The following is a 24,350-nucleotide window of genomic DNA, read 5'->3' on the forward strand; positions in this document are numbered from 1 at the left end:
CTTCTGGGAGCCTCAGCCCTTCCCTCCTGAAGGGGGAAAGCAGAGAAGATTTTCTGCACGTGCAGGGGTTGTTGGTGTGGGCTCTGTGACAAAATGGGAGATTTTAAATCAGGGAGCATTGGTGGCCCCATGTTTGTCATACATTGCCATTAACCCCTCACCTGCTGTTTGGTCAGCCCTGGGTGCTCCTCATGTCTCACCAGTGAAGCAGCAACGTGACCAATTCCACTTCAATTTTTTTTTCTGTGTGTTTTTTTTTCCTGATAGAAACCATTAATTGAATCTGTCTGTGAAAAATGAGACAGCTCACGCTGGGCAGTGGCTGAGAAGAGCCATGGTCCCCTCACTGTGGCCATGCTGGTCCCCCCACCACAGAACCCATGCTGAATTTGGAGACAGGACCCAAAAACTGGGATTTTGGGGCGAGTAACTCTGCCAGACCCAGTGCTATTCCTGCCCTGGAACCCCACAAAGCTCCTGCAATGCCACCCATCTCCATCTCCATCTCCATCTCCATCTCCATCTCCATCTCCATCTCCATCTCCATCTCCATCTCCATCTCCATCTCCATCTCCATCTCCATCTCCATCTCCATCTCCATCTCCATCTCCATCTCCATCTCCATCTCATCTCCATCCAGCTCTCCCCGAGCCTTGCTCATCCTGTGTGCAGAAATGGGCTTTGTTTGCTCCACCAACACTGAGAAATGAATTCCTGCTTTAAATAGTGTCAGAGCCACTTCTCCTTTCCCCTCTGAGTGTTTGAAACCAGGTGCTGTGAGAAGGGAGCCTGAAAGAGCTCCTAATAACCACCCTTACACCGAGGGGTTCAAGAGCCCCGAGTGCCTGGAAGCAAAGTTTCTTTATTCTTCTCTCCCCCGGATTGGGCTGTGCAACTGTTGCTTCTGTGCTTTGTGGGAGTGAAATCAAATGTCAAATATTCTGCTTTGGAAGGAGTTGGCAGTGAGACATGAAAGGCTCAGGGAGAGCTCAAAAAAAGAGGGAGGAAAAAACTGGAGCAAAGCACAGACAGGGCTGGGACAGGAGCCAGGGGATGGGGAAGGGCTGTGCCTGCAGCCACAGCTCCAGATCTGAGCAGGGAGAGGCTCTTTTCCCTGCAGTTCTGCACAAAGCTGGTCCTGGATGCTGCCTGCGCAGAAGGGAGCTGGGCTCTGTGCCGAGGAGCTCCCTCCATCCTTTGTGGGAAGCAGCCCCAGAGCCCCACAGCCCCACAGCCCCATCCCCACAGCTCCATCCTCACAGCTCCATCCTCACAGCCCCAGGTCCAGGGCTGCCCCCAGAGCCCATCCCAGGGCTGTCCTCACGCCCAGAGGTGCTCAGGAGGTGCCTGCAGCTGTTGGGGAGCACCTTCCCCAGGTAATTCCACAGCCCCAGCCATTCTCAAGGGCTGTGTGTGGACACAGGGCCTGGCCTGGCTCTGTCTCAGATATCAAACCCCAGCTCTGGGCAATCCTCCCCCCAGTTATCTGCAGCACAGCCCTGCCAGGAGCAGCTGCTCCCTGTGGCATTCTGCTGTGGCAAATTTCAGTTTGTTCTCCATTTCCAGCCCTCAGAGGCCATTTTTTGCTGCATACTCTCAGTGCTTCTGAGAGCACCTCCCACCATTCTCAGCCTCACCCTCTGTAGCTGCTGGACCTCCCTCCTCCTCTTGGTGCTGACCCCTTTTCAATCATCAGCCTCCTTTATAGAGATCCAGGGAAAAATATCTCCTTGGCTGCACTTTGCTGACCTATCACATTGCAGGATGGGGGCACTGGGGTCACAGGAGCTGACAGGATCCATATGCATGGGCTGCTGGATTTTGGGACCCAGAGCACGCATTGCTGCAAGGGCAACGGGCAAATCCTGTGGCACACCCTGCAAGGAATGAGAGGCAACGGCCCCCAGCTCCTGGAGTCTCCCCAAGGCAGAGCCGTGGCTGGAAATGGAATTAATGTTCCAGGAATATTCTATTATTTGCTAATTCTCTTCACATCTTTTTGTTTCACAATTAAGCAAATTAGTGCTTTGATGAATATTAAGACGCTCTTGCCTCATAAAAGATGAGTTAGAGGCATTCCCCCTGGACTTTGCTCCTAATGAAAACAGTTCCTCAACTGTTTGAGATCCACACTGGGTCCTTTCCTCCCTGCTGGGAGCATGGGCAGCACGTGGCTCCTGCACAGTGACCAAACATTAACATTTGAATGAAATAATTCAATTGCAAAGTTTGCACAGATCCTCATTATTGCCATCTAATCCCAGCCCGAGCTGGATGGGATCGGAAATTGTGGCTGCTCATGCAAGTGTCTGTCCCTGAGGGTCTCCAACAAGCACAAAATGCCTTCCTCAGCCTCGGGGATTCACTCACTCCAGGCTTTCAGCAGGGAGAAGACTTTGCCCTCTTCTCAGACATTTCTTCCCTGCTTTCAAATGACTTCATAACCAAGGAACCCCTGTGGCTCAGGACCGAGGCAGGAACGGCTCAGAGCCCCAAACCAGCTCAGTTCCCATCACTTCCAGCCAGGAACAAGCAGGTTCAGCTCTCCCCCAAGCACTGAGGCCAATCTCTGCTCGGGGGCAGAAAAACCCGAGCTCCTCCTGGCCCTCCAAGCCCTTGTCCCCATGCAGCAGCTCGGGGCTGAGCTCCAGAGCACAGTGCTGAGCTGGAATGCCCCGGGCAGGGCAGCAGGCACTCACCTGGCGCTCTGACATGACGTACAGGTACTTGTGGTCGGTGGAGAAGGCCATGTCCCGCAGCACCGGGCTGCCGTCCTTGAACACCGGCACCACCTCGTACTGGATCCCGCCCTGGGGCGGCCCATCCGCCCGGATCTGCAGGACAAAACACACTCAGGTCAGGGGGCACCTCACAGCTGCCGAATTCTGCCTTTGTTTTGGGGTGAGAGGAGGAGGAGGACCAGGTAGGAGAAGGAATGAATCCAAAAATCTCAGCTCCGAACTGCAGACAGAGCAGGGGCAGCGTGTGGGAGGGGGAGCTGGAGCAAAGGTTCTGTCTCCACTGCAGCCAGTGTGATTTCTCCAGTCCAGGAGAAATAATGAGAGAGTTTTGTGGTTGCAAGGCGAGCACAGAGACCTCCAGTGAGCCATGATTGACCATCCAGGGGGAAGGAAAACTATAAACTTTTAAGATTCTCTCTAAAATAAACCTGAAAGGAGACCACAAAACTCTACAGCCAACAGCAAAGCCAAGATACTGCAGAGGTATTTTTTAATTCTCTAGACACCTATAGAATGACATGTGGATAATCTCCACCACCTCTTCCTGCCACGGAATCCTCCTGGAGCATCATCCCTGCTTAAAACCTGGAGATGCTGCTGCCACTTTCCTGTCTGCAGGATTCAGCGAGGCAAGGCCAGCCCAGCCCTCTGTGCTGAGCGAGCAGAGCTCTGGCACAGCACCACATGCTCCGAGCATCCCTCCATCCCTCCAAAACACCTCCCTGCTCCCGCAGGGAAACCTGCCCGGGCTGTGACAAGCGCCATCCCTGCCAGCAGCCGCTGCTGCGGAGGAAACGCCTTCTCTTCCCCAAGTTAATAATTGATGGCCTCGGGGGCTGCGCGCGGGGAGGGGAGCGGGATAAACAAACTCTTTACATTGTCTTTCCCACCTGGATCTGCGCGTTTGGAGAGCCGCGGGATGGGAACCCGGGATGGGAACGCGGCGTGTGCGGGGCTGGGGGAGCCACGGGCCCGCAGCGACAGCGCTGCTGGGCCGGGAACCGGGGATGAGCTGGGGATGTGCCGGGAATGAGCCGGGAATGAGCCGGGAATTGCCGGGAATGTACCGGGGATGACCCGGGGATGTACCGGGAATGTGCTGGGAATGTGCCGGGAATGAGCCGGGAATTGTCGTCAATGTACCGGGAATTGCCGGGATGCGCCTGCTGCCCATCCAGGAGAGGGAACAGAGCTCTAGGAAAACCCCTTACCCCAGAGATGCCATCGGCTCCCGCCGGGCTGTGCTGCCCCGGTGTTCCCTGCCTGGCTGCATAGGGCAGCAAAAGGCAGCAACGCCCGAAGGCCAAACCTTGGGAAGAGGCAGGACTGGCACAGAAAGGGCTGGCTCTTTTTTCTGGTGCATGTCCCCGGGAGCCAAGGGAGCAGGTTGTTAAAAATCTTACGGTTTAGCTGAGAAATGAGCCGCCCCAGCTGGAAATAGCAGGAGAGCAGAGCTGCTCCCCTGCACCCTCTCCAAATAAATCCTCCCTTGGAAGGAGCCTCGGTGCCTCCTGCCATGTACAGACACGTTGGCTGCACACAGACACATTCATTTTCTGATTTTCTCTCTTTTTCCCTTTACCTCAGAGTGTTCAGTGCAATAGAAGAACATCAGGTGGGAATGTGAGTGGTCTGTGGAACACCCACAGTCAGGCACAGGAGCCCCTGGCAGGATTAAGCTGCCAGCCCAAGCCTGCCTCGAAAGCTCTGAATTTTCAGAAAGCAAAATCTCCCAAAAGGCAGAAGGTCAAAGAAAGCAAAATCCCCAAGAGGCAGAAGGTCAAATCCTGCTTTAATTCCACCTGTGAGCATTAGGATCGTCACAGCCCCCCTGAATACCAAGAATCAGAGGCAGATCCACACCAGTATGAGCCCAGAGCCTTACTGGCTGTTGCCATCTGAGTCACCCCCACTGCACAGAGGGACAGAGGGACAGAAATCACCTGAAGAATAAAGAGCAGGAGCTGTCAGGGCTCCACAGCCACCACCATGCAAAGGCCTGATTAATGGCCAGACAGGAATGGAAGCCCGGACATGAAGGATCAGCAGCCTTTGTGAAAAACAACTGTTTTCCAGAGTTCCCTCAGGGCACCAGCAGCTCGTTAAATTGAGCTTCTTTCTAGTAATGAGGTCAGACAGGGCTAATAAAGAGAGATACCACTGGCCAAGGCTGGTGCAGACCAATTCCAACTGGGAATTGCAGCTCTGGGCTGGAGTGCCCGAAGGCGCCTCCAGCCTGGCTGAGGGCTTGGAGCTGAGCCTGGAAGGGGAGCCTGGAATGGGCTTGGTGCCTGCAGTGGAGTTTTGGGGCACAGCACGGGGTGCTGGGCACTGCCTGCACCCTCCTGCCCCCACAAGGGCCAGGGAGCAGCCCTGGGGCTCTCGGGGACTCTGTCACCGTGAGGTGACCCAGCGCACAGAACACGGGGACAGCAGAGCCTGCTGCCCCCCTCCGTGGGTGGGTGTTGAACCCCCAGAGCCCCCAGAGCCCCCTGCCCACAGCCCAGGCCGAGGGGCACCCACTGACACCAGGATGCTCCACTGCATCTCTTGCTCAGGGCTCGGTTTCCATGGCAACAAATGATGATGTCAGAGAGAAGAGCGATGATTCCTGTGGCCGAGGAAGAAGAAAGGGATCATCTCACACAGCAGGAAGCTTCTTGTTGACGTTTGGAGAGGGAAATAATTCCTCTGCCTCACGTATGGGTGCCCTCCCTCCCGGGGCCTGACAGCTCCTGAGCTGTCCCTGCAGCAGGGAGTGGGACCAGCCCTGCACCTGTGGTCTCATCCCAAATCCAGGGCTCGTCTGGCAAGGCCCTGGGGGAGAGGGGAGCACAGGGATGGGCTGGGCTCCCCCGGTCCTGTTTGCTCCTGTCCCCTCCCTCTCCTGCCTGTCTCCTCTCCTGGCAGGGTGGTGGGCGTGGGAAGGGCTCAGGAGAGGGGCACAGAGGGAAGCAGGGTGGGGATGGGTGGAGCACAGGGGTGGGGCGAGGCGCCTTGGCGAGCTGGAACCGGGCTCAGAGGGACAGCAGAGCCCAGGAGGACACACCACGGGCTGCCACACTTGGACAGGGACCCGAGGAGCCGCCTGGGCCACATCCAGCCCTTCCCTCCCACTGGATGTTTACAAATCTCTCCTGGAAGTACCTAATAACATAATCTGCAAATCCAAACTCATCCCTGCTCGCAGGGCCGTGGGCAGCCCCGGCGGAGGAGCGGGATGTGCTGGGTGCAGGGAGCTGCAGCCCTGCAGAGCCGGGCTCACACTGAGCTCTCTAATACCCCCACAATGCAGCTGCAGGCTAAGCTGGGCTTTATCAGCAGAGATTAGCAAAATACCCCATTGTGGTACCGTGTAGGAGCCACTCAAGGATCTAATCTGACATGAAGCTCCAGCACACCTCGTGTAGGAAAGTTCCCCTCAGGTGCTGTGCCCAGGCAGTGCCAGTGCTGGGATATCTCTGCATTCCCTCCCAGCAGGCTCCCATTAGAAGACATCGAATCTCTTTGCAGGAACTTTCCGTGATTAAATTACCTGTCTGTTTTCATTAGGGGTGTTTCCACCAGGCTGACTCAGGATGGAATTCCTGGTGCCAGTAAAAACAGCTGAATAAGTCCATGCATGAGGGGCTGATTGCCCGGCCTGGGTCCTGCAGCAGGGCCACCATTAACTCCTCGAGAGCTGCAGCTCCTCCCCACCTCTGCAGGTGCCTGATGGGTCCCAAAGCACTTTGGGCTTCCATGTGGAAAGAGCCAGGGAGGCAATGGAGGGGCTCTGAGAGGATTCCCAGGGCCAGGAGCAGCAGGCACTGCCTGAACTTGCTGACTTTTGTAATAGCAGTGAAGTGAAATCTGCATGATTCTCCTGGTCCTGCATCCTGTGACCCCCACAGCAACCTCCAGGAGGGGAGAATCCAGAACTAGAACTGCAAATTATTACCCAAAACGTTTCCAAGAGCCCTTCAGGCTCTCTCTGAAATTCTGGGAGTAGTGTTCCCCCCAGACTCCCTGCTGACATCTGGATGGACCCATTTCCAGGTCATTACTGAAGCCAGAGGAGTGGGGGGGGGTTCTGAGGATCCTTCAGCCAGCACACCCCACATGTGGGATCTGAATTTCAAATTCAGGTGTGCCAGGGCCCCAGGCCCCAGGAGGATCCCTCAGCATGTCCCCATCCAGGGAAGAAGCCCAGCCTTGCCTGCAGGCAGGAACAGCAGGATGGGCTCCACGTGGGAAGCCTCCCCTCAGAATTCCAGTGCAACAGGAACCCCATTGGGTTCTTTCCTTTAAATCATAGATGTGTCCCTGAGAAAGCTAATGACAAACCTTACATGCACATTCCATTCCAATCAGCATATCCAATTAACTTCATTACCTGCAGGCTCCCTCACCTCCCAGGTTCCTTCTCTCCTGTCACATTTCCTTTATGAATTTCTCCCAGATTAGGAGGGAATGGTTCTGTCACCGTGGGCATCACCTTTGTCCTGGCCCCAAAGCCTCCATGGATGGTTCCCTGCAGGAGCCCATGGTCCTGTCAGCTCCTGAGAGCAGCTCTGCTGCCTGAGGGAGGAGAAAATCCATCCTCTCCCATCTCACACTGCCCAGCTGAACATTAAATACTCTCACTAATCACTGCCCTTGCAAAACCCTGGGGAGAAGGTCTGCACAGAGTCTGCATTTCAGGCCCTGGTGGATCATCCCAGCACTCCCCCAGCTCCCCCTGCCCCCCAGAAGGGCCACACAGGTCCCCTCTCACCTGGAGCCCACCTTGCCCAATGGATTAAATTGGGAATTTAAAATTGCCCTTGGCTCAGACCATTCCTGCTTGCAGGATCTCTGACTCCTGGCTGAGCAGCTGAGCCTGGGTTTATTCCTTGGCAAAGGGGTGGGCAGAGGGGAGCAGCGTGGGCAGGTAAGGTGGGCAGCACCTGAGCAGCCTCCCTGTCCCCCACTGTCCATGTGGGGGCACCCACAATGTTGGATGTGCCAGGAGAAGAGATTCCACAAACATTTCTTCCATTAACACAGCTCTTCCCACTCCCACGAGGAAAGAGATGGGGAGAAGGATCCCTTGCTGCCTTTCTGCAGGGCGCTGGAGGGAAAGGGGCAAATTGTTGGGGTGAAGCAGCAGCTCAGATATCCTGACAGGACAAACTCTTATGAGAAATTGCCACTGGAGAGGCTCTTTCCTCCTCCAGGCTCTCCCACCCTTCTGCTCCTCCAGGCTGGTGCAGGATGAGGCAGGGAGGGTGGCACAGAGGCACCATGCAGAGCCTAATCAGCAGCCCCCTGTCTTTAATTTATGACTGCATGAGAGGCTCGTTCAGAACAAAGCTGCCAGTTCAGGAGATCATCCCTTGAAAAGACTTTTTATTTGAAAAGCTGTCAGCTCACACCTTGTCACAGCCCTACTTGCAGCAGCACAGCTTTAATAACATGCCACCTCATGCAAATGAGCTGCTAATTAATTAAGTAGTATTCTTCCGGGGATGGATTCATTAGAATGAAATTTGGGCTGGCGAGGCTGGATTGCTTTGGATGGTGCTTTAAATCAGCAGCATTGTCTTCTCCTGGAGGCCCAGCTCTCCCTTCCCATTCTGTGCCCCCAGGAGGGTTCTGCACACCCTGGTGCTGGAACCACCTCTGCAAGGCACAGACCAGCCCTAAATCAGCCAACAGTAGCAGTGGGGTGTGGAAAAGGATGTATGAAGTGTCCAAAAGGTTTTCTTTTATAGTTCTGAGGAAATCCAGTGCGGGAGAGGACTCAGTACAAGAGCAGGAGGTAAAGGCTGTTAATCTGGGGGGCTCCAGGGAGCAGGGAATGCTGAGCAGGAGCAGAGCTGCTTCCTTTGGAGCACTTGTTGCAAAGAGACAATTGCTGGGGCTCCAGGGCCAGCAGCCTGCACCTTCCAGCATCCAACACAACCCTCAAAGTGGAACACAGGGTCCTGAGGGCATCCAGCCCAGGAGGAGAAGAGCCCAGGGCACAAACCCCGTCCTCTCTATCTGTGCCCAGGGAGCAGGGACATCCCTTCCCTCTGCTCAGCAGTGATCCCCTTCTCCCTTTCCCCTCCTGTTGGACTTTTGGGGTGGTGTCTCAGTGCTCCTCTGGGCCCTGGGGAGCATCATTACCAGCCCTGCTCTGCCCGGGTGAAGGAGAACAGGGCTGAGTGCTGAGCCTCAGCTCTGTGAGGGACAGAAAACACCAGAGCAAGCCCACAGCTGGTGTTGTTCTGGTGGTATTTAGGGCGAGGGAGGCACCAGGTATCTGCTTGTCACAAACCATTTGTAGCTCTTGCCCAAAGCCCCCAAAATAGCCCAGCATCTGTGTTATCTGTCCACACCTCACCTGTGCCCTTCCAGCTGAATAATCCTGCACAGCTCCGTGTCAGGCTCTCTCTCCCCAGGAACATCCTCCTCCAGCTCTGCATTTCACAGCTGAAGGGATTGGTCCTGCTTAGTTTGCTTTGTTGACCTTGAGTGGCCGTGTAAAATGGCATCAAAAGCCACTTAGACAAGACTGTCTAATGTGAAGTTTGCTCTAAACGAGCTTCAGTGAGTCGTGATTCTCCCCAAGGAGGAAAAAACTAAATGACTGTCAAAAATTGCCACACAAAAACCCTGTTTCTCCAAAGCCACAGCTTCCAGCTGATCAGGTGGGAGCCACAGAGTTCCTCAGGAAATATTATTCTCTTTCCTCTTTGAAAACATCATGTAAGTAATATGTTTGAAATGGCTTCGATTTCCTGCCCAGCACCTCCCGGGGATGCTGGAACATGAGCCAAGCTTGGAGCTGCCGAGGGCCAAAACCCAGAAGGAAATAAGAGAATCCAAATGTTATTGTCTTTGGGGTTTCTGAAGCTGTGGATAAATCCTGCCTGGTGCTGCTCTGGGTCAGGCAGGAGCGAGCAGGTGAACAAGGAGGCCGTGCATATTTTTGGTTTCACTTGTGCATGCAGAGCCAGTCATGTGTTACTGATCAGATCTAACCTTGCTGGGGCAGAGGATGTGAGAAAATTACCGAGTGCTCAGCTCAGCTCAGATCCCAGGAAATGAGGGAGAGGAGGGAAATGAGTCTCTGCCACCCCCCAGGCACTCCTGCCCAGCAGGAGCAGAGCTGCAGGTGGCAGTGGGCATTTTTTGGTTGTGAATTGGGGCAGAGCCTCACAAAGGGCTGGGTCTCTGGAGGTCGTGTGAGGACAGGGAGCCCTGGGCAGGCTGGCAGTGCCCCAGGGCTCCCTGCAGCCCTCTCCTGCCCCTGCTGCCTGCCTGGGCTGTGGCAAACCCCCAGCAGGGACTGGCTCCGTGTTTGGGGCTGCTTCAGCATCCCTGGGCATGTGGGAGCTGCAGGAATGTGTCACCTGCAGGGAGGCACCAGGCAGGGCCAGCAGGGCTGGCTGGGCCCAGGGACATTGGCTGGTACATTCCCTGTCCTGGAAGCACTGAGGAATCCTGAGGGGAGGCTCTGCAACATAAATCCCTGGGGCTGAATCTCCCTCTCTGCTCATTCATGCCCCAATCTCCATCAGACAGAGGTTTGAGGTAGCTCAGGTTCCTGGTGTGTGAGGAAAGCTCCTGCTGCCCATCTGAGCTGCTTCCCCAGTGCTATTCTGGGGCAGATCAAGGATAAAAATAAAAATAAAAAGCAAAATCTCTTCCATCTCCGCACTGAAACTCCCTAAGCCTTTGGCACATGCCCTTTGCAGCATCTCAGAATCAATCAGCAGATAAGCAGATGAGCTGGCTCTGAATAATCTGTGTGTGCAACACATGGAATGCTGCTCAGGCCTGGGGTGCAGGGGGATTTGCTGGGCTGGGCTCAGGGCACACGTCTGTCCCTGTCCCTCTGTCCCTGTCCATCCCTGCCCTGGGGGTTGGAGCTGGGCCAGCACACACTGCCCTGCCCTGCCTGGGTGGCAGGATCAGCTTGCTGGGCCTCAAACACCCAAATTCAGAGTTGAATTCAAGTTCAGCAGGGGGAGGAGAGGCACCTGCAGGAGCTGGTGCTCTGTGTCAGCTCCGAGCCAGCACTCAGGGCTGCCTTTGGCACTTGGAGCACTGTGGAATTCCCTGCCCCAGAGCTGTGAAAGCCCACAGAGCAGGACAGAGGCAGCTCTGCCCCAGGCCCTGCTCTGCTCCCCCACGGCCAATCCCTCCTGGTGCCCATGGCCCAGCATCAGCAGCAGGAGCTGGGCCCAGGCTGGCTGCAGGGGTGGCACAGACAGAGCCCCAGCACATTCCTGCCCCGCTCCGTAATTGACCTGTAGATAAACACACGGCTTCCGCCCTAATCCCCTGCAGCCTCGTGAACATCAGCCGCGCTAAATTTTTCATGTAATTAAGAGAAAAACCCTAATCCAGTGTAATTAGCTCCCTGATTGCCAACGTCAGGCAGCAGAGCAGTGTTTGAACAGCAATTCAGGTCTGGCTGGTTAGGCAAACACCGCGTGTGTGGCTCGGTAATCCAACACTGGAACCACTCCCCCTGTGCTGGCCTTTGGGCTGCTTCCCTGCAGCTCCCAGAGCTCCCCTGTGCCAGGGGCCTCATCTCCCCAAAGTGCTGCTCCAGTTACAGCCCCCAGGGGCTGGGCATGGAGCCAGGCCAGCAGCTCACCCAGAGCCCCCTCTCTGCTGATATTGGAGTGGAACCCCCATCTCACCGAGATTTTGGGACGCAGCATCCCTGCCTGCCCAAATTCAGCACCTGAGAGTCACAACTGAGACCCTGGTGGAGAAACAATCTCCTCGTGGGGATGCTCAGCACCAGCACCATGGCCAGGCAGGGCTGGAGGCCACCGTGGGGTTTTGTGGTGCAGATCAGAACTCATCCCAGGCACCCAGCCCTCGTGGCTTACAGTGATATTTTCCTCTTTCATTCATATACATGAAGGCAGAATTTTAAGAGTGAAATGTTCGAATTTTGGGAAGGGGAAGCAGATGGGAGAGGAACAGAGAATGTGGATGTGTGTGCCAACAGGGAGGCAGAGAAACCAAGAAAGCACAGAGAGAAGACACCTTCACTTAACCATTTCATCCATCCCCAGCAACAAGGAGCTGAGCTGCTGAAGGCACTGTCAAATATTTCTGTTTTCTTTCTAAAATTCACCTGCGACAAACTACAGATACCTCCAGCTCTCAGCAGTCACACCTTCATCACACCAGCCTCCTGAAACTCAGGTTTGAAAGTGATATCATTGTAGGAGCATTTGTTGGAGTGTCTCAAGGAGACAAGTGTCATCCGAGGCAGTGTCACAAAGGGTTTTTCTGCTTTTGGAGAAAGGTCTTGGTCTCTGCTTTGGCAGTTTTGGTTGCTGCTGCTGTAGAGGCTGAGTTTTTGTGCCTGGGACACTGCAGACCCCAGAACCAGCCCCTCTGTGTGAGGAGCAGGCTCAGAACCATCACACAGCCCCAGCCTCGCAGCCTGACTCCCTGCAGAGCCCTGGATCCCTGCTGGGAGTCACAGCCAGCCCTGGGGGGGTGTGCAGCCAGGCCCAGAACATCAGGAGCCCTGACACTCACCTGGATGAGCAGCCAGCCAGGGAGAGGTGTCAGGGGTGCTGAAAGGGGCAGGGGGAGGTGGTGGGAGGAAAGGGAGCTGCTCAGTCACCTCCAGACAGCTCTGAGGTGACCTCAGGGACACCACGGGGCTCTTTGCCATCCCCTGCCCCCAGAAGCTGCAGTTCCAATAAGGGGGAATTTTGAATTGCTCTCACTAAAAAGAGACCAGGTATCAAATGTTCCTAAAGCTTTTAAAACAAGGGCTACAAACGGAGCCAAGGCTCAGAGCTGATATGGAAAGTTCCCTCCCAGGACAGATTTTCCCAGTGAGGGAGTGCTGGCAGCCACAGCAGCCTCTGTGCACGAGGCCACTGCTCAATGTCACAGGAGCTGAGCTCCTTTTTGCCTTCCTCTTCCCACTGCTGAGGAGCAGCACAGACCCCCTGCACACCCAGACCTCTGCAGAGAGAAATCTGCTAATGATTGCCGGCCTGGAGCTTCGTCACTGCCATGATTTATTGGTTGTGTCACGGCTTGCACTCAGCTGTGAAGGAATCTTGCCGTGACCTAAAGCCATGAGACCCCAATTTTCCTGGTGTTGGAGGAAAATGGCCTGGCCAGCCCAGCCCAGCAGGTATTTCCCTGTCTCCTCCTGCAGTCTGTGCTGCCAGAGCCTGGCTGGGAGCCGGGTCCTGCTCTGAGCATCTGGAGTGCTGTGGTTTGTCCCTTCACCTGCTCCCCAGGGGCTCTGTGCCTTGAAAATTCATTCTAAAGCAGCTTCAAACCCTCCAGTTTTCATTATTAATATGACTCCTTTCATCAGAGTCCACTCATCTTTTTGCTTTCTACTTCTGCCTCTTCCCTTTCATTGTTTGCCTGGTGCTTCCATGGGAATGGCACCAAGACCCCGACCCGGCAGCAGGAATTCATTCCATCAAAGCTTCCTCCTGCAGTCGAGGGTTTGTTGTGGGGTTTTCTTCCCCCCTCGTTTTAATTCCATCTGTATTTAATCCCAGACAAACACAAACAACAATCTCAGCTCCCTAAGGCCGTCGCTTTCTAAATCAGTTACAGCCAACTCCAATTAGCAGGCAGGCAACATGAGCAGCTCCTGGATCTTTGGGAACGAGCCAGCCCAGAAGGTCCTTTTCCCCAGACTGTCCCTTTTTTCCTTCTGAAGGACTCGCACCATCATTAGAGGCACAGGCTCTGCAAGATGAAACCCCCTCCCCTTTGCTTCTGCCGCCGTGGGGATGATGTTCCACGGCCTCATTAATGCTGTTTGTGCTTCTGTGCTCCAGCACCTGAGTCTACCTGCAGGCTTTGATTTATAAGAGCATCCCAAAGGCTCTACAAGTGCTGAAGAGAGACTTTATTGGTCACTTTAGCTTCCCTCTCAGCCTGCACTTGAAAGTGCTTCTTCACAGCCTCTCTAAGCCAGGCTGAGGAGAGGCAGCAATGCCAGCTCCTGCCAGGCACAAACCTGGCCCTCCTAAGGGAGTGAGAGGATCTCTCAGAGGTGCCCTGGGGAAGCCTCTCCCTTCTCAGGCCATGACAGCATCTCCTGGAATTACCCTGGGGAAGAGCCCACCAGCCCTCAGAGGAGCTCACCGCATTCAACGTGGAATTATTTGGTTGAACCTGACTGAGTTCACCATCCTCAGATTGTTTGGGTGGGAATTGTCTGATCCTGCAGGCTGGTGGGGTTTTCCTGGAATTATCCAGACAGGCACATGTTCTTTGGGGCTCAGGGCTGGTGGTGTGCCCTGCTCTGCCTGGGCTGCTCCCCCTCTCTGGGTGTCTGGAGGGTGCTGGGGGCACTGGTAGAGCTCAGTCCTTGGTGAAGGGACGTGCCCAGGCAGGACACACTCTCACTGTCCCCCCAGAGCCTCCCTCCCTCCATTAGGGAGCTGTTTCAGGCAATGATTTCAGATGAAAATCTGTATTTTATTAACTGTGGCTGTGCTTTGCTGCTGGACTCTTTAATGTGCTTGCAGCTGTATCAATGTGAGCCACGGAGGGAACCACTGAACCCAACTGCCTGGAGCTGTCACCAGGGCCAGCCCAGGGCTGGGGGCCACTGCCAAAGCTGCTGTCCCCCCTGTCCTGTGGAGCACAGAATCCTTCAGGCTGGGAAAGACCTCCAAGATCATCAAGCCCAACCTTCAACCGGTGCCACTGTGCCCAGCAAACCACGTCCCAGTGCCACCTGTGCTCCTTTTGTGAGCACTTCCAGGGGTGGTGACTCCACCCCTGCCCTGGGGAGCTGCTCCAATGCCTGACCACTCTTTTCCCAATATCCAGCCTGTCCAGGGCCCCTGTGGCAGTGGATGGGGCCGTGCCCAGCCCAGTGAAGGATGGCCAGGCAGGTCCATCTGGAGACGCCGCCGGGTTTCTCTGTCCTTCCTGCTGGCTGGCAGGGAATGCACAGAGCCAGATCCAGCACTGCTGGGCTCCAGCTCAGCGTGCTGCCAGCAGCTGTCAAAGGGACAGACGAGGCTGGGAGACAAAACCACTCGCATTGCTGCAAACCCCTTCCCCAGCCCAGCGGCCAGGCTCGCGCTGCGCTGACAATCCGGCGATTTCTGCGCTCGCCTCCCGCTGCGTGCACACACCTCCCCAGCAGCCAGGAAAAGGATTTCCCCCATTCATGCCTTTTCCTCCCATGCAGGGCTATCAGAAAGAGCAGCGTGTGCAGGCAGACAGATTTATCCACCTGCCCTACCTGGCAAAACTGATTGGGTTTGACAGACGTGCTGGATGTGCCGGCGCGTTAACGACCACTTTAGCATGGAAACGAGCAGAGCAGTGCTCCTCACAGATGTTAGGAGGAGAAGTTTATCTAAAGCATATTTTATGGCTGTGCAGAATGTATTAGATCAGCAGCCTCAAGAAAAAATCACTACAGGCTCCTTCCCTAACAAACACACACACATTTTTTAAATCAAATAAAACAAAACCTCCCCTGAACAAAGCGTGACACATTTTACAAAACAAATTCTTTGCTGCTGAGGTGACTTCAGCTCTTGGGTGAGGACTAAAAGAGATCACCAGGAGGGAGAAAGGGGTGAGAAGCACCCAGTCCAGCCCCATATAACCCATCCCTGTGGATCAATCATTCCCAGGACCTGCCTTCCCCCTCCAAGTGAGTGATTTAAGTCCTGTTATTTTAGAGAGAGCAGCATTAATGGGCTCCACTGTCTGCAAAGTGCTCGTGCTTAGATACCCGCAAAGCTGAGCAAGAGAGGCACCAGGCTAAAAAATGTTCCCTCTCAAGCAAAACAGACTCGCACTTGGATTGCACAGAAATTAAAGCAACAAAAGGTCTCTGAAGCCAATTGCCTTCTAGCTGAGAAACAGGCTCGTCACTTTGTACACCCATCTGGCAAGGACATACTTTCCATTTCAGCAAGTGCGAGGCTGGGTGGACGGCGAGGGGAATGTGAGAACAGCAAAGAAAGGAGAAGAATGCAAACCTGCGGGACAACACTGCTGCCCTGTCATGAGTACTGTACTCTATTCATATGAAAATCCATACGGCTGCTACTGTTGCATGCACTCTTCTTACACAGCATGAAATTAAAATTCCTCCTCAGTCTCACATTGCCAGCACTACAGAGCAGCTCCAGAGCAGGCGAGCAGACAATTTATCCTTTGGCTTCCTCTGACGGGCTTGCGCTGGGATTGGAAGCCACTGGGGTGAGGGAGATGAGTCCATTGCCCACGGTGACAAATTCTGCTTCCCAAACAAATCCCAGAGAAATATTGCTGGCCTCCAGTCTGCCTGTTGGTGCTCCTTTCCCAGTGCAGATTCCCGTGTGTAATTCCCCCCAGCCCCCCCTGCCACTTCCCTTCTTATCTTCCCAGAACAAACTCCACGTGCAGGCTAATTTCAAGGAGTGTTTCACCCAGAGTCCAGCCAAATGTCAGTGGATCTGCTGGAAATGCAAATTGAGACAATCATGCAAAAGAGGAGGGCTTATGGATTGTGCGGGAGGGCAACAGAAGGCAAATAAAAGCTGACAGGGAGAGGGAGCGGGGAACAAATCTCCCGTCTCAAGCTGTTGAGCATTTGCACAAACGCCCGTCGAGCAGCAAAGACAGATTCCCCAAAATGCCCAAATCCCATTGATTATCCTGCTAAATTGCCTGCGTGCCTCCAAACCCCACCTATCGCCCAGCTCCTGAACCAGCATTTCACTCCCACCACTCCCACCCACTCCACGGGGTGTAAATGACAGGAAGGAGATGGAGAAGGGATCTGGAGCAGAACTGAGCAGCCTGGGAGGGTTTGGTGGGGTTTTTTTGTGGTTTCCCAAATTCCAAAGAGCCATTGAGTTGTCAAAAGCAATTGCAGCTCTCACAGAAAGTGTTTTATTTTGTGCTTTTGAGAAAGTCGGGATAACTGCAAGATCATCTGGGGACAAAGTGAGGGGAAGATGCTGGAGACGAGAACTTGATTAGCTCAAACCCAGCCACGAGAATTTTTCAGATACAAGCAGATTTGTTCATTACAGCAAGCAGGAGGACAGGATCCATACTATGCGTTGTAACATGATACAGAATGAATCCCCTCAGGTTACTAAATTCCTTATAAATTGTAAGGGGGATGGTGTCTGCTGTGTTATATTTTATCACACTTTCTGTCAAAATATCCCTGGCAGGGAGCCTTTTTGGAGATGCAATCAGCACCAGAGCCTTGTTTGGGGAGGGAGATTTGGACTAAACAGCAGCAAACTCCAAAATGTTCCTTGGGAGAGCTTAGGAGAGAAACCACTTAGAGAGGGGTTAGTGGGGTCTGGCCTTCTTAAATCACCTCATTTTATGGCTTTGCCCAGCTCCATACAGAGCAGAGATGCTCTCAAGGTCTGTTAACAGCAGTGCTAATCCAGGCTGGCTGCTTCCACCTGCCTGAGCCCCCAGGGAGCACAAAACACTTCCCAGAGCATGCCAGAGAAGGGAGCACAAAACACTTCCCAGAGCATCCCAGAGAAGGGAGCACAAAACACTTCCCAGAGCATCCCAGACACGTTTGTCACCTCCCAGGTGACGTGGGCAGCGCTCACGCTTCACACAAACCCCAGATCGTCACCAGCCCCTGGAGCAGAGCAGAGTGAGCTGTGGTGGTGGCCCTGGGGTGGGGACAGCAGACTGATCAGCCCCTGGAGCAGAGCAGAGTGAGCAGGCTGAGCTGTGGTGGTGGCCCTGGGCTGGGGACAGCGGCTCCTCCCGTGCTGCCCTCTCTGAGTGCTCACGCTCGGCTGCACCCCGCACTTTTGTGAGGCACTCCGGTGTTTTTGGCAGGCACTGAACTGGAAGGAAAAGGGTCTGATTATCTCCTCCAGCACCTCAGAGCTGACCCGGAGCGCTGACCCCTTTCCTGTCACTCTCCATTTGCTCTGGATGTTTTACACAGCGAGGGGGCACAGCCTTCCCCATTGATCCAGGCTGCATCCAAAGGCTCCGCATGCTTCCAGCTCCATCTCTCCGGAGCTCGGGGCTCCTGAGCTGCCTGTCCTCCTCAGAGGAGAGATCTGGGGGCCACGCTGGGGTCAGGACCTCCAGCACAGCCTGGGCAGTTCTCATTCACACAAAAGCTTCTCCATGTCCAGGGTCTGCTTAGAAGCCAGATAATGCAGCCTGCATTTAATGCCAAAGTTGTCTTTGGCATGCCCCAGAGAACCCCAGAAAGGTTTGGGTTGGAAGGGACCCTGAAGATCACCTCATTCCCAACCCCCTGCCATGCTGGGGGACCATCTCACTCCCCCAGGCTCCCCAGAGCCCCATCCAGCCTGGCCCTGACACCTGCAGGGACGGGGAGCCCTGGTGTGGACACTGCCCCCCCATTCCAGCACCCCCTGCTCAGATCAGCTCCCCCATGATGGAGCACCATCACTCGAGGGTCCCTGGGTGACAGAGCCCCTTGTCCCACCCTGTCCCCCTCTGCTCCCCTCCCCTCCCAGGAGCAGCTCTGTGCACAGCCACGTCCTTGCCATGAGAGGTGCAATTTGGAGCAATTTCCCTGCCAGTCTCGCTGCAATCTCGTGAAATCTCCCCCCAAAGGGGATCAGAGATCCCACGGTGCTGTGAGGAATGCAAATCACATCCCCCACAGCTCTGAATAATGCAGGGCAGAGAGAGCAGCCGGCAGAACCCGGCAAGGTGGGCTGGGCTGGGGTCTGCCTGCTCCTCTTGGGGGGTTCTCCACCTTAGCTCAGGCACACAAAGAGCTTCAGCAGTGCCTGGGCAAGGGAAATCATTGTCTGGACCATTCCAGCACTCAGCAGCACCACCAGAAGAGGCAAGAAATGGAAAATCCAAATGCAGGAAGGCCCAGAAATAAGGAGGGAGGGACCAGTGAAATATTTTCACTTTGTTCTCCTAACGGGATGTGAGTTGGGAGAAAGTTCCCAGGGGGCACGTGAAACTTCTGCCAGCTCCATTTTCCTGTCAGAAACCCCAGGCAGGCTGACAGAACCCTCCAGATTAGGCAGGGATTTGCTCATTCTGGGATTTTGCTGTAATCCAAACCACAATTCCCTGATAAGCCATTCCCACATTTGTGAACCAGCGTGTCCCAGATGCTCGGGCTGCCAGGAGAGCCCACAAAGCAATTCCTGCTGGGAGTGGTGGCCAGTTCCCAGCACTGCCAGCTCCCTTTCTGCAGCAGAGCAGCAGGAGCAGCACAGCCAGGTGAGAACACCACAGCCCTGGGGGTCTGGCAGGTCCCAGGGCACTTCTGCAGGATTTCCCTGCCTGGCACGTGGGCCACGTGTGCTGCAGTGCCAGGGGCACACCAGGAGCACACACAGCTGGGGGAGGCTGATGTGGGAGAGCAAACCTCCAAAAAACACAGGGGCTGCAAAGATAGCAACTCTGCTTTTCTAAAAATTACCTCTTCTGGCTGGGTTAAAACTCCTTTAAAGTTTTGGCATTTGATTCCCTTTAAAAACCTCCTTGGCCATAGCAGCGCTCACATAAAAAGCCACATTTTTGGGGGAAATGCATTCCCAAAAGGCATTTCCAGTGCTGCCAGGGCTCAGGAGAGCAGAGAGGGGCAGACCCTGAGCCTTGACCCTGCACAGGCACAGAGCAGAGGAACCAGGAGCACAGGCGAGCTGAGCCCATGGCACAGGAGGAGCCCCTGGGCACTGCCCCTCAGATCCAGCTGCAGGGAATGGAGCTGGGTTAATGGACTAACTCTGAGCCCAGCTGTGTAGAAATCACTGGGAGGGATTATTGTCCAGCACTGATTGTGGTTTAGGCAGGAGCAAGGGAAAACAGATCCCTCTCCACTGCCCAGGGGGCTGCAGGGGTTTGGAGCTCCCCTGAGCCTGCCCAGGGTCCCCACCCCCGGTGTCCCAGCCCAGCAGAAAATTGTCCCCAGCACCTCAGGGCTGCCACATCAGCCTCTCTTCCCTCCCCACCCACCTCTCCCTGCAGTCCTTGCTCAGCACCTCTTTCCTTTCCCTTCCAAGAACATGAGCCTCGGGAAAACACAGAGCTCACTTTCAAACAAAGGCTGACATGTCTTGAAACAATTATTGCCCATCCTGGGGGAGGAGAGGGCTGGTAAAAGATTATTTTAGGAGATTATGTCTAGAGTGACTGACAAACTGATCTGCAACAGCGTTTGTTTTTAATCTGAAACAGGTTTGGGATAGAAGTGAGGGAGAAAAGCTGCAGCCACCCACAGCCAGGAGCTGCTGGGAGGCAGGGGAGCTGCAGCCAGCAATGCTAATGTGTGATCAGCTACAGCCACCTCCCCTCCCTGGCCACACATCCCTGTCCCCTGTCCCCAGCACCGGCCTGGGATGGCCCTGCCTCCCTCCCTGTGCCCACCCCGGGGCTGCCCTCACCTGAAGGTGCCTCACAACCGACAGCAGCTGCAGATTTTTAATACAGATTGTAAGAAGTTTTATAACAAATGTGCCCCAGATCCACCCCAAGGACCCCTGAAGGCAGTGCCAGGAGCCTCGGGATGGCCTGGATGGAGCAGCCAGGCCACCAGCAGGGCCAGCAGGGTCACCTGCAGGGGGGCAGGGACAGGCAGCATCCTGGGGCCAGGTGCCACAGGCAGCAGGAGAGCAGGCTCGCAGTGTGCAGGGATTTCTGTGCCTGCAATCCAATCCCCTCTCTGAGCTGCTGCCAGGCGCCCTCCTGGCCACCCAGAGGCTGCTGCCAACAATCCTGTGGAAAAGTCTGGGAGGGGGGGAAAGAGTGGAAAATAAGGAAAAAATCCCCCCTCTCCTTCTTGAGATGAATATCTCCAGTTTAATTCATTTTGAGGAATAACAAGCAAAGGCAGAGAGCTCTGGCCCCCAGCCCGTCCTGGTGGTCCTGGCTGGGGTGGAAGGGGCAGCACACCTGGGGAGGGGGATCAGCACAGGGGCTGCTCCTGCTCCTCCCATTCCCAGCACACACAGACTGGGAGCAGATTTATCTGCTGGTAATGAAGGCAAAAGATTCTCCAAAGGGACGAGTTCCGAGCCAAATGGCCAGGCTGCTGCACTTGGAGCTGTAATCCCTGTCCAGAGTGTCAGGGTTGGATGGGGAGAGGGAGGGAGGGAGGGAGGGTGGGGGCATCCTCCCCAGCCAGCAGCAGAGCAGCCGTGGCAGCCAGGAGCTGCAGAGGTGCCTGGGAGGCACCAAGAGGAGATGGAGGCTGAAAGGCTGCAAGAGAGGATGGCAGGAGAGCAGGGGAGTGTTGCTGCATGCCTGGCAAGGAGGGGCAGAGACCATCTGGGTCTGAGGGAAGGAGGGCAGGGTGCCAGGCCAGCCTGGGCAGGGGAAGGCAGGTCCAGCCTCTTCTTCCTCCTCAGAGGGGGAGCACACCAGGCTGAGCTCCCAGGGGGGCACAGACACATCAGTGCTGGCTGGAGGGTTTGTCCATCCAGCCAGAGAACGGCCTGAGGTGGAAGGGACCTCAAATCTCCTCTCATTCCATGCCCAGGGACCCTCTCCATGATCCCAGGGTGCTCTCAGCCCTGTCCAGCCTGGCCTTGGGCACTGCCAGGGATCCAGGGGCAGCCACAGCTTCTAAAATCCAGTCTGAAATCATCATGGGAGCCCTCCAGCTCCCAGAGGCCCAAACCCTGTGACAGGCTGGGGTGGAGCAGGGCTGAGCACAAGAAGCAGCTCAGGAAGGCTGGAGAGGAGGGGATGTGGTGCAGGAGGGGTCTGGGGCTGGCCCAGCACTGCTCCCAGTGCTCAGGGGGAGGCAGAACTGGGCCAGAAGGGGCAGTGCCACCCTTGGGAGTGCAGGGATTGCACATCATGAGCCAGCAAAGCTCCTCGCCTTCAAAGGAGGGAAGGGAAAAAAAAAACCCTTAAAAAAAAAAAAAGTAAAATCAATCAGCCACAAATTATAAATAAAAGAGATGAAAGTTGAGAGCGAAACGAAACAAAGCCCCAGGTGGCCTCTGCCTGGGGCACTCCTGCTAATTTTAGTTCCTCAGCTCTTCCCTGATCTGTCTGGTTCCATGACTGCACAGTTTCAGAGCATTTCCTGCAACTCCTGAAAATGTTCCACCCTGGCATGGCCCAGCCTGGCTGGGGGTGGCAGAGGGGCCTGTGGGAGCCATCCCTGCTGAGATGGGGGATGTGGGGTGGCCAAAGGGCTGGCTGCTGGCCATGGCACTGTGAGCCCACCCAGCTCCTCCCCAGGCCACGGGGATTTGGGAGCATCCCAGAGTGGATGTGCCCAGCCCTGCCAGCCCTGCAGCCCCTCCTGCTCACCCCTCTGCTGGGGTTCCATAAACCCCCCCACTCTGAGCAGAGGCTGAACAGAGCCCCCCCAGCCCCTTCCCCAGCCCATTCCTGCTCCCCCTGCCCAAACCACGCTGGCTCTGGGGCTGTGGGAGGGGCCTGGCTGGGCAGAGCCTTTGCAGCCCCCACCTCTATTCCACAGAGAGAAACAGCAGCAGCCTCCCTGACAGCATCCTGTGCAGCAGAATGGATTTAAATACCTGATGAAGGAATAAGTCTGGGAGCTGTGGACATTTACTGTCCCCATTCACACAGAGCCTTTATGGAGGGGGCCAGCCCTGCTCAGTGCCCCATTCCCAATCCCATTCCTCATTCCCATTCCCCATTCCCATTCCCATTCCCCATTCCCCATTCCCCATTCCCATTCCCCATTCCCATTCCCATTCCCATTCCCATTCCCCATTCCCCATTCCCATTTCCATTCCCCATCCCCATTCCCCATTCCCATTCCCAGGGAAGGTGGATTTCTCCTCCCACGCAGGAATTGCAGCTGCAATTGGGAAATGTGCTGCGAGGGCAAAAAAAAAAAGTAAAAAAAAGCCGTTTTCATGTAAATGTCCCCAGTAATAAAAGTGAATGAAGAAAGCAACACATCCAAACAAGAAATCGTACATTTGTGCTAGAGAAGCAGAAATGACTCTAAAAAAGGGAGCTTTATCAACAATTTCCAGCAGGCACGGGCTGCTCTTTAGTGCTCCTGGAGGGACAGCAGAGCTCCTGCTGGACCTGGGCCGTGCTGCCTCTGATCACAGGCTCTGAGCCAGCCAGGCTCGGCACAGCTCTCTCCAAAACATGAAACTTGTTTGTTTTCTCAAGCAAACCCCGAGCTGCCTTTCTCTCCCCAGCCCTGTGCTTGGTGCTGTCTGTCCCTGCTGTTCCTGCTGCATTTCCCTGGGAATCCCCACTCAGGGGCTGCTGGAGTCAGCCCAGTCCCAGCCCCTGGCAAGGCCAAACTCCCCTAAAATCAAGGGCAAATCATAAGAAACGTGCTTTGCTCCAAAATATACGAAATTTAAACATAACCATCAGTTGATTGCTGACACGAAGGTCAGTGTTTATCTTGCTTTCTTTGCACTTTGGATTACAAACCCTCAGCTGAACTCCCCGTGAATCAGAAGGTGCAGCTCTCCTTTCCCTGCTGGGAGCAGAGGGGCAGAGAGCAGCCTGAGTGTCCCTGCAGCTCCCCACTCTCCCTTCCACTGCTCCTGCACCTTCCAGATATTCCAATTATTCATTTCTCAGTCACCACACCGAGCTGCTGGTGTGAAGGGCTCTGCACAAAGAAGAAAAGCAGAGAGGGTCACAGCCTGCTGCCCTTTGCCTTCAAAGCTCTGCAGGACGATTTAACCCAAATATACTCCAGACCTGCAACACCGGGGGATGCTCCGTGATGGATCCGCCCCAGACCCCCGGGGTTTTACTGCCGGCAGCAAGAGGCACCCACCGGGTGTTTACAGCCACCACGAGCTGTAAAATCCATCAGGGCTTGGAGGGAGTGTCAAAGGCACGCAGGGAAAGCCTCCAGCCATCCCCACCTCGAACCCCAGCCCCCGACTGTCCCTCAATCCCACCTCACCCTCTGACTGTCCCTCAATCCCACCTCACCCTCTGATTGTCCCTAAATCCCACCTCACCCTCTGACTGTCCCTAAATCCCACCTCACCCTCTATTGTCCCTAAATCCCACCTCACCCTCTATTGTCCCTAAATCCCACCTCACCCTCTATTGTCCCTCAATCCCACCTCACCCTCTGACTGTCCTCAATCCCACCTCAGCCCCCGACTGTCCCTCAATCCCACCTCACCCTCTGACTGTCCCTCAATCCCACCTCACCCTCTATTGTCCCTAAATCCCACCTCACCCTCTATTGTCCCTAAATCCCACCTCACCCTCTGACTGTCCCTCAATCCCACCTCACCCTCTGACTGTCCCTCAATCCCACCTCACTCTCTGACTGTCCCTCAATCCCACCTCACCCTCTATTGTCCCTAAATCCCACCTCACCCTCTGACTGTCCCTAAATCCCACCTCAGCCCCCGACTGTCCCTAAATCCCACCTCACCCCCCGACTGTCCCTAAATCCCACCTCACCCTCTGACTGTCCCTAAATCCCACCTCACCCTCTGACTGTCCCTCAGTCCCACCTCACCCTCTGTTGTCCCTCAGTCCCACCTCACCCTCTGTTGTCCCTCAGTCCCACCTCAGGCAGCCGCAGCAGCAGCTCCGGGGCTGTGGCACTGCCCTGGACTCTCCCTGCACATTTCCCCATCTCTCCCAGCACATTTGTGGTTTCCACATTTGTTTTTACTGCCTCGAGGAGGCATTTAGAGAAGCCACAGAGCC

At 55.2% G+C, this 24,350-nt stretch overlaps 1 protein-coding gene across 2 annotated transcripts in view; it reads right to left on the minus strand.

Annotated features, from left to right (window-relative positions):
• Positions 1-24,350, minus strand: part of PLXNA2 (plexin A2) — a 132,116-nt gene that overhangs the window by 82,206 nt on the left and 25,560 nt on the right. For both annotated transcript variants that reach the window (XM_050985224.1, XM_050985223.1), the window contains one exon: positions 2,700-2,834. In XM_050985224.1, coding sequence (XP_050841181.1) covers positions 2,700-2,834 — 135 coding nt within the window. The remainder of the gene's footprint in view (positions 1-2,699; positions 2,835-24,350) is intronic.

This window comes from Serinus canaria, chromosome 26, assembly GCF_022539315.1.
Source record: "Serinus canaria isolate serCan28SL12 chromosome 26, serCan2020, whole genome shotgun sequence".
Lineage (NCBI taxonomy): Eukaryota > Metazoa > Chordata > Aves > Passeriformes > Fringillidae > Serinus > Serinus canaria.